Here is a 9,299-nt window from a genome sequence, read left to right as displayed (position 1 = left end):
TTTTGTCTGCAGAGACATCGTGCATCTCTTTGAACTCATGAAAAATGGAGCAATAAAATGTTGTATTCATATTTTATGTTGAGTGTACTTAACAGATGTCATGATTAACACAAGTCTCCTTTGTACAGTATTTAAGGACGTGCTGCTTTCTGTCATATTTTTTCCAAAAGATACAACACGTGGAATCAACTTGAGGCATTTTACTCGACTTAAATGTGAGAACTCACCCCCCCCCACACACACACAATAAAATTTATTATAATAATAAACTCTGCCCAAATAGTTTTGGTCCCTTAGACATGGTCAACAATTAAAAAAGTGTTAAGTCCTTCATTGGTCATCTGATTTTAAATACATATTTTTATTTTACCTTGATTTAACCAGGTTAGTCCCAAATACAACAGATAAATTTCAAATTGAAGCAGTCTGCACTATGAGCTCATGCACATTTAAGTCAAATGTTGTGATAGTAGATTCAAATAATAAAGTTTAACTACCTTCATACACCTGAATCTATCTTGATGGCAATTATTTCTTTTCTGACAATCTGATAATAGTCGCCAACTTTTCCACATTATTTTCCTTGCACTTTAGTGAGTTTTTATTCCAGACCCATCAGCCATTGTGACCACAGACAGATGAATACTATTAATTTTTTTTTTTTTAAACAATGGACAGGGTATATTCAGCAGCAAGTTAAATTTTTGTTCTTGAAGTCCATGTTAGAAAGATGACTTTGACAAGGGCCAAACTGAAATGGATGTAAGACTGGGCCATCTCCATAACTGCAGTGCTTGTGGATTGTTCCCAATCTGTAGTCATCAGTTCCTAACAAAATGGTCCAAGGAAGAAAAACCAGTGAACCAGGGTCATGGGTTTACCTTTTGCAACAAAACACCAGTTTTGGTTGCAAAAGCACTTTGATCATGGAGACTAGCAGCCATGCACATTTCTCTGAGTAAAACTGGAGCTGTCTGGAAGGGCATGCAGCTAGAACTTGTCCCAGATCCTGATGCAAATCAGTACTGGTTCCACTGCAGTGACCTTGAACACACAGGGGCAGCCAAAAGACAAACACCACCAGGCTGCATATCATCGTTTTAGTTCATTATACAAACTGTTTATCCCCACCAAATGTATGGTAATCCTTAAAACGGGAAAAAAAATAAAAAAAATAAAAGTTTAACCAATAGACTGGTGTCCTGTCCAGGGTCTACCCCACCTCATGCCGACTGCTAGGATAGGCTCCAACCCCCGGAACCCTTAATTGGAGTAATAGCTTAACCACTAGCTTAATAATAAATCTTCTATTACTGAGAAATTGCCACACAGCAGCAAAAGGGTAAAAAAATTTTTTTTACCAAATTTTGTTGAAAAATTTAAAGTCTGAGTAATGTGCCTTAAAATTTTATAATGACTGGAACTACCAAATAACCCACAATATCCCAAAGCCTTTTGAAGAACAGTCACATCAGGCAAGAACCAGAAGCAGTACTGTGAAAAGCTCTGTATTTCCCTCAGTTTAAAAGCAGCACATAACTGTAAATGCATTTAACAAAAAGGGAGGTTGAAAATATAGTTTAATACAACATATATACTGTATTCTCAAAATCTAACAAAGCTGGCAGAACACACAAGGCATCAAGATCAATTCTCACAGCCTCACAACACATTCTGACATCAAAAAGAAAATAAAAACAAAAACTAATATATATACAGTACGTGGTTGTCCCATCTTGACAGGAATAAACCACACACACAGGTGACAAATTAAAGGAAAAACTGGAACATTTATCACCAGGTGTGAAACCACAAACTCCTAAAACTTTAATTTTAAATGCATCTGGGACTTTAACAGGGGGATGAAAGCCACCCTTCTACAGTCAATGTAACCATTTCATCTTTCAAGTAGGAATAAAGTGCCAACATGTTGGTCCAAATTCTTCCACAGGTGTTAATTTCAGCTGAGACTTGATGAATCACAACAGTGCCACAGTGTGTACAGCATTTTAATATCTGGGAAAGAAAACGCTGTCTGGGTGTGTGTGTGTGTGGGTGGGGCAGAAACTACCCTCATTTGGACAAATGAGCATTAGTGTAGCATAAAAGTCATCCTTTTAATCATCCTGAATTGATCTGCCGGACATTATGTCACGCTGCACACCAGCATGGAAGCATTTACACTGAAACATTCCTTTATTTTGTCACCCATCAATTCTGCTATCGAAACTCAGAATTTTTTTTTTTTTTTTTTACCAAAGTGATGGAGAAAGACACATGGGAAGTGAATATTAACTACACTAAAATAAAGCCATCTTTAAAACATTTGATGTCATATCGTACAGCATAATTCGCTGTTCAGCTGTTTGGATAAGGGAAGCATATCACATCACCCGAACAAAAATAGTTTTGTTTTTTAATTCCTCAAGTGATGGTTACAAGATCAAATACTGCACCTATCGGGCATCTAGTAATTAGAGCCAGTCTGAAGCACATTGTTGCATTGACATTTGTGCCTCAAAACTGTTGCAGCTGCTCATGGTTTTAGTTGAAATGGCCAGCTCCATAAATCTAAACAAGTACATATTCAACCTGGAGAGTGAAATCTTTATGTTGGTCCAAAATTTAAAATGACATGCAAACTGGATAAACTTTAAGTCGTTTATGTCTTAACAGGGACAGATGAAGTAACCTGGTAGATCACCTCAGCAGATTTGTCCGAACTTTCGACTATGTAACAATCGTCATCGTCGTCATCCAAATTGACAGTTTTCCCGTTGACAGGAGTTGCTCCTTGATCTCCGCCCTGGCTGGCATTCACGACTTTGTTTGCCTTTATGCCACCAGCTGGCAAGAAGCTGGCGAGTCTTCTCTCGCCATTCACTGCCGGGGGATTTGGACTCTTCACTGGTGTCACTGTGCGGATGCGGTTATACGGTTTGCCAGCCTTTGAGTGCTGTGCCATGAACTCCTGTGCTTTGGCACACTTGTGCCTCTGAAGAAGTTGAGCACTCTCAAAAGGTAGATGACAGACTCTGCACAAGTAGCGGGCTGTTTCAGAGGATGCATGTGAATGTTGGTACAGGAATTGTGCCACAGTTTGGTTGGGTGTCTTCAACTCTTGACTGGATGTAAAAGGAAGCCCTTGACTGTGTTTATTTGATGGGTAGCGATGCAGGGAAGGTGGAGCAGGAGGCCCCTGTCTGATTTTATTGGGTGCACTGAGATTGTGGCTCTTTTGCTGAAGAGAGGAATTGGGATGAAATGCCCGCCTAATTTTACTGGACGCACTGAGATTTGGACTACCTGGTATACCGGCTGCATTTTTGTTTAGGTGACTCAGTGGTCGTGCAGTGATGAGTCTGACTTTGGCAGAAGAGCTGGGTGCATTACAAGCATGGAAGCGGGGCATTAACTTCTTGCTGGAGAGCAGCATTCCACATCCTATACAGCCAGAAACTTTATCCGTAACATGCTCGCTGTGGTGAGTAATGAGGCTGTTCTTCGTCAAAAAGCCCTGCCCACATTTCGAGCAGGTGTATGGTTTTTGCTTGTTAAACTTCCGCACCGTTTTCACCAACACCACTGGCTGGTAAATGGTCCAAAGATCCACTGTTGGTGAACCCACGCCAGCAAAAACATTCTGCATGCTAATCTGAGTTGGGTAAGGATTTGGGAACCCAGATGTTTGTGTGATAGTGGGATGCAATCCAGGCACTTTCGAAGCCAGTGCAGACTGCATGGAGGTTTGTGGCTTAACACCTGATTTGATGGGCATTTGCGTCTGGTAATTCAATGTCAAAGGTGAGGACAATTTGGTCCTCACTGGAACACCTTGACTGAACTGGAGTCTTTTCAACTGCTCCTTCTCTTTTATGCTCGTCTCAATTCGACGCTTCTTTATCGTTTCGTGGTCAAGCACTTGGTGTCCGGGTTCATGCGTCGTGCTGTGTTCCAGCATGTCTACATAGACGGAAAACTCGGTTCCGCAGGAGCAGATGTAACTTGCAGAAGGACAGAAGTGTTCCTCCAAGCGTTCTCGAGTTGGAAAAGTTTGCTCACAGCTGAAGCACAAGTGCCGCTTCTTCAAGTGTTGTGCGCTGTTGGTGCGCTTCACCAGGAAATTTTGGAGCTGTGGACTTCCTTTTTGCATGACCGTGTTCTGTGTGGATGTGTTCATAGTTGATGTGAAACACTGTGGTTTACTGTTGGGAGAGAGAGATTCATGTTAGGACATGTTAAAAAAATAAAATGAAAAACATTTATATAACTCTTTGGAATTAAATACTTTCCAATTAATTATTTGGTCCTTAATAAGCGAGTCCAGAAAACAGATGGATGGATGTTCGATCCTTCAAACTGTCAGCAAGTCATGAAAATTTCTAAATATACAATTTACACATGTCCAAGTTGACATTCTTGAAATTATTTTACACAGACCAAAAATGTAATCATACAAAAATTTAAATAAGTCAACTAATTATAGTCATATTATGGCAACAAAAATACACAAAGTGGAAACCTGAAGCTAGCAGTTTGCACACATTTCAAATTAACCTAAGATGAAAAAAGTAAAGCAGATTACAACAACAATTATGAAATCAAGAGGGGAAGTTAAATACAGCTCCAATAACAAGAGTGCAGAGCTTTGTGAAAACACTCGCCATTACTGCTCGGTTGAGTTAGCTCAAAAACTGCTGTTGTTGTCACTGTGCTGCTGGGATTTACATCTAAAATAGTAGGAGAATCACAGCAAAAAACAACAACAAAGAGAACCTTAGCTGCAGCTGCTAAGCCCTGCTCTCAAGTGTGTGGAAATATATAAAACTATCCTGCATACGTATACTGCTCAAAATAATTAGAGGAACAATGTGTTCCCCTAATTATTTTGAGTAGTGCATTTGTTTTTGTGTGTTTTGGACAGTTGTGAGATGGAAATTAAATTTTAGATCCCGAGGACAGCATTTGAATTACCTGCTAAGTCATGTGTCATACTGTACATTCAGAAAGTATTCACAGCGATTCACTTGTTCCATATTTTATGTAACAGCCTTATCCCAAAATGGATTAAATTCATTTTTCCCCTCAAAATTCTACTCACAAGACCCCATAATGACAACATTAAAACATGTGGATGTAATAAATCACATGTACATAAGTATTCACAGCCTTTGCTCGCAACTATGTTGATGCACCTTTGGCAGAAATTACAGCTTCAAGTCAAATGGAGTAAATTCATTCCTCCCCACCCCCAAAATTTTACTCACAACACCCCATAATGTCAATATGAAAAAAGTTTTTTTTTTTTTAATTTGTGCAAATGTATCAAAAATAAAAACTAAGAAATCATAAGTACATAAGTATTCACAGCCTGTTGATGCACCTTTGGCAGAAATGATGGTCTGAAGTCTTCTTGAATATGATGCCACAAGCTTGGTGCACCTATCTTTGGGCAGATTTGTCAATTCCTCTTTGCAGCACCTCTCAAGCCGAATCAGGTTGGATGGGGAGCGCCGGTGCACAGCCATTTCCAGATCTCTCCAGAGATGTTCAATCAGATTCAGGTCTGGGCTCTGGCTGGGTCACTCAAGGACATTCATAGATGAACTGTCACCCCAGTCTGAGGTCAAGAGCACTCTGGAGCAGATTTTCATCCAGGATGTCACTGTACATTACTGCATTTATCTTTCCCTCACTCCTGATGAGTCTCCCAGATCCTGCTGCTGAAAAACATCCACACAGCATGATGCAGCCACCACGCTTCACTGTAGGGATGGCACCTGGTTTCCTCCGAACCCGACACATTCACGACAAAGTTTAATCTTTGGCTCATCAAACCAGAAAAATTTGTTCCTCATGGTCTAAGAGTCCTTCAGATGCCTTTTAGCAAACTCATGGGTGGGCTGCCATGTGGCTTTTACTAAGGAGTGGCTTCCGTCTGGCCACTGGTGGATTGCTACAGAGATGGTTGTCCTTCCGGAAGGTTCTCCTCTCGCCACAGAGGAATGCTGGAGCTCTGACAGAGTGATCATCGGGGTCTTGGTTACCTCCCTGACCAAGGCCCTTCTACCCCGATCGCTCAGTTTAGACATGCGTCCAGCTCTGGGAAGAGTCTTGGTGGATCCCAACTTCTTCCATTTACTGATGATGGAGACCACTGTGCTCACTGGGACCATCAAAGCAGCAGAAATGTTTCTGTACCCTTCTCCAGATTGGTGCCTTGAGACAATCCTGTCTCTGTGGTCTAGACAATTCCTTTGACTTCATGCTTGGTTTGTGCTCAGACATGCACTGTCAACTGTGGGACCTTATATGTAGACAGGTGTGTGTCTTTCCAAATCATGTCCAATCAACTGAATTTACACCAGGTGGATTCTAATTAAGCTGTAGAAACATCTCAGGGATGATCAGTGGAAACAGGATGCACCTGAGCTCAATTTTGAATACTTATGTACATGTGGTTTTATTTATTTTTTAAAAACAAGTTTGCAAAAATCTGTAAAAAAATAAAAATATTATTCACATTGTCATTATAGGGTATTATGTGTAGAATTCCGAGGAAAAAATGAATTTCATTCATTTTGGAATAAGGCTGCGACATACAATGTGTAAAAAGTGAAGCACTGAATACTTTCTGGATGCACTGTAGTACTTAAACTTTATAGACACTGCATTACTAGAGCTTATGTTTGAAATGCTGTTTTTTTGGAAACATGCTGCCATTTTATATTTTGTAACTTACTGCACTTTCCACCACTATTTTACTGTAGTTGACATGTTTGACATCTTAAAACTGCATATATTGCACATCTGATTTAGTGAAGCAAATGCCACTTTAATATGTACATATTGCTTATTTTACTAGATTTACATTACTGTATCAAATTTTGCAGTTTTAAATTTGTAGTAGTCAGGAGTGATTTGGGGTTTAAACTTCACTGACAGTTGTACATGTATAATTGTGCATGTGACAAACCTCTTGACCTTATACTCTGTGATGACCAATACTTGGACGCTCCAAATTGCAATTCCTACATAGAAAACTGACATCCACAACATAGACTTGTTTCTTGATAAACTAGAAGTACACAAACTACGCGACAAACCACCAATGTTAGTCAAGTAAATACTGCGACACTAATAAGTATGCAAATCTGTTGCGTGTCAATAATAACTGCATGTTCTGCCAATGCTTTATGGTTTCAGTTTTTTTGAGTGGCCGCCTTACTGAGTCTGGTCTGCCTGCTCTATCGGCAATACACTAAGAGTTTTTCCTTTACGAATGCCACTAATGCTCTTGCTCACAGGAAGGGTAAGGCCTTGATTGGGGTCACTAACCATGCTCCATCACCTATCCTGTGTCTTCCCTAAACCTCCCTGCTCCACCAAAAACTGATTCTAATCCAATTACATTTTTTCAGCGAATCTGATTGCCTAATTGTGTGAGATTTCAGACCGTAAAATATCCCGTGGGCAGTGGCAAGGCTGTTTCACATTTAATGTGGTACTCCGCCCCCTGACTGCATTGCTGCGCAGGGGTCAACAATGACGCCGTCACCTGAGACCAACAGAAACCTGTGCAGCGACGATCCCAAAATGCATGGATTTAACTAAATGCAGCTGACAAGATGGAGAAATCCGTGGGTCTGCTCTCAGAATTTCCAGTTTGGCATTAAGACGCTGTTGCAATGGTAAGCTTTGACAAGCCGACCACACCCTTTCACAACGATTCACTGACCGAATTAATTACAGAAAAATGAACCGTGCAAACGATGGAATTGGATTAGATGGCAATAATCCAGTTGTGTCTGATGATTCCCGGACGTTCATGCTGGATTCAAATTGAGTTTTACCGGCGACATCTTAGAGCCGGTAAAAGATATTTGCGAGCGTAATCCAACATGAATGTCCGCAAATCAGACACAACAAGATGATTCCTTAATTAACAGGTGTACTGAGCCAATCAGGAGTGAGGAAAGGAGGAGCACTGCATAAACAAATATGACTTGCACTGATTATCAAATGTGCAAAACAATCAACTAAGGTCATTTAAGAGTTTAATTTACCAAGAGAAATATAAACTTTGACAGGACTTCTGGGTTTTTACATTGAATAATTTGAGTTTGAACTGTGATCAGATAAGAAAGCCTCTTTAGCTTGGGTTTATGAGAAATTCTAATCTTTTTAGCAGATATTTTGACTAAATCATAACCATCCCTTAAATAAGAAAGGTGGCGGGTGGTAGTAAGTTACACTAAAGGTGAGGTGCAGCATCAAATCACAAATGACGCTAACTTAGCTAGCTCAAAATGCTAGTAATACTATGGCCCAAAGTAAAAGATATAGCCTGCATAGCTAACAAAAAGCTAGTTAAATTTTAACACGTACTGGGAAAAAAAACCCTGGTAATCGAATTAACTCCGAGCTTTCCAAAGCGCCTGTAGTTATTAAACTTAAATCTAAACTTCTGAGGACTGATTAGCGCCGAGTGCTAATAAGCTACTTCCATCCTAACAGTCAGAACAAAATGATGCATTACCGTTTAAATCATAAAGCAACAAAATGCGGATGCCGCAACACACTGTAAGTACATTTTTCATCGCCCTCATCACCTCGCAGCGCGACTTTTGTGCGGTTTAATCATGTTTTGTTTTAAGGCGCGCCTGCCTGAAAGGAGCTTGGCACGCTAACGTTAGCTACAACCTCACCAGCTTGTGGACAATAACGCAAACTCACCATTAAATAATAATTATATATATATATATATCAAAGCACGCCAGTCCGACTTCTTAGTTATATCTTCGTAGTAAACAGAATTTAGCTTAATGTATAGAGTTCGTTGAGGCATTCAAACTCACAATAGCACCGATGATTTACCAGTATTTAACAGAAGTAAATCGGAAAGCAGCCACGCCGAAAAAAAAAAGAAGAGTTGGCTCTTCTTCTCCGGATGGCGCGTTTGGAAGCAAGACAATCTTCCGGATATTACTCTTCACTAGTTTAAACAATGGCGTAGACTGACCCCTATCGGAAAGGAAGACACACACCCACACACAAAAGATCAAGGGTAAAAGTCGCCATCTTGTGTAGGTTAAAAAAAATGTTAAAGGACATGTCTCACGTTTTTTAACGTCCCATTTAGTAAGACAACATAAAAGTACTCATGATTGTAAGTGTCTCTGGTAACAATTAGTGATCTCTGATGTATTTTATTCCTCTCTCTGAGCGTTAGCATTAGAGTAACAGACAGAGGGAGACAGACAGAGGGAAATGAACCTGCTCTGTCCAAAAACGAAGCT

General features: G+C 40.1%; 1 protein-coding gene across 4 annotated transcripts; it reads right to left on the bottom strand.

Annotated features, from left to right (window-relative positions):
* Positions 1–1,495: 1,495 nt before the first annotated feature.
* On the bottom strand, positions 1,496–8,971 carry LOC117514584 (zinc finger protein 567-like). 4 transcript variants are annotated; one of them, XM_034175113.1, is made up of 3 exons: positions 8,756–8,959; positions 8,274–8,285; positions 1,496–4,207 (listed from the first exon to the last, which is right to left on the bottom strand). In XM_034175113.1, the coding sequence occupies exon 3, from the start codon at positions 4,178–4,180 to the stop codon at positions 2,663–2,665; it is 1,518 nt and encodes a 505-aa protein (XP_034031004.1). In that variant the 5' UTR covers positions 4,181–4,207; positions 8,274–8,285; positions 8,756–8,959; the 3' UTR covers positions 1,496–2,662. The 4 variants fall into 4 exon arrangements, with proteins under 4 accessions (XP_034031004.1, XP_034031006.1, XP_034031005.1 ...); XM_034175115.1 differs by lacking the exon at positions 8,274–8,285 and having other exon boundaries at positions 1,496–4,205; positions 8,859–8,971; XM_034175114.1 differs by lacking the exon at positions 8,274–8,285 and having other exon boundaries at positions 1,496–4,205; positions 8,737–8,959.
* Between the last annotated feature and the right edge of the window lie 328 nt (positions 8,972–9,299).

The sequence above is a fragment of the Thalassophryne amazonica genome, chromosome 7 (assembly GCF_902500255.1).
Source record: "Thalassophryne amazonica chromosome 7, fThaAma1.1, whole genome shotgun sequence".
Classification (NCBI taxonomy): Eukaryota; Metazoa; Chordata; class Actinopteri; order Batrachoidiformes; family Batrachoididae; genus Thalassophryne; species Thalassophryne amazonica.
This window is presented reverse-complemented; position numbering and strand designations above follow the sequence as displayed.

Bases quoted from the DNA above. Each gene is read 5' to 3' on its own strand.
- LOC117514584 (XM_034175112.1), bottom strand. From the start codon at position 7,059: ATGTTGTGGATGTCAGTTTTCTATGTAGGAATTGCAATTTGGAGCGTC. The intron at 4,206-6,976 runs GTTTGTCACATG...CTCTCCCAACAG, and splicing joins ACAGAGTATAAGGTCAAGAG to TAAACCACAGTGTTTCACAT.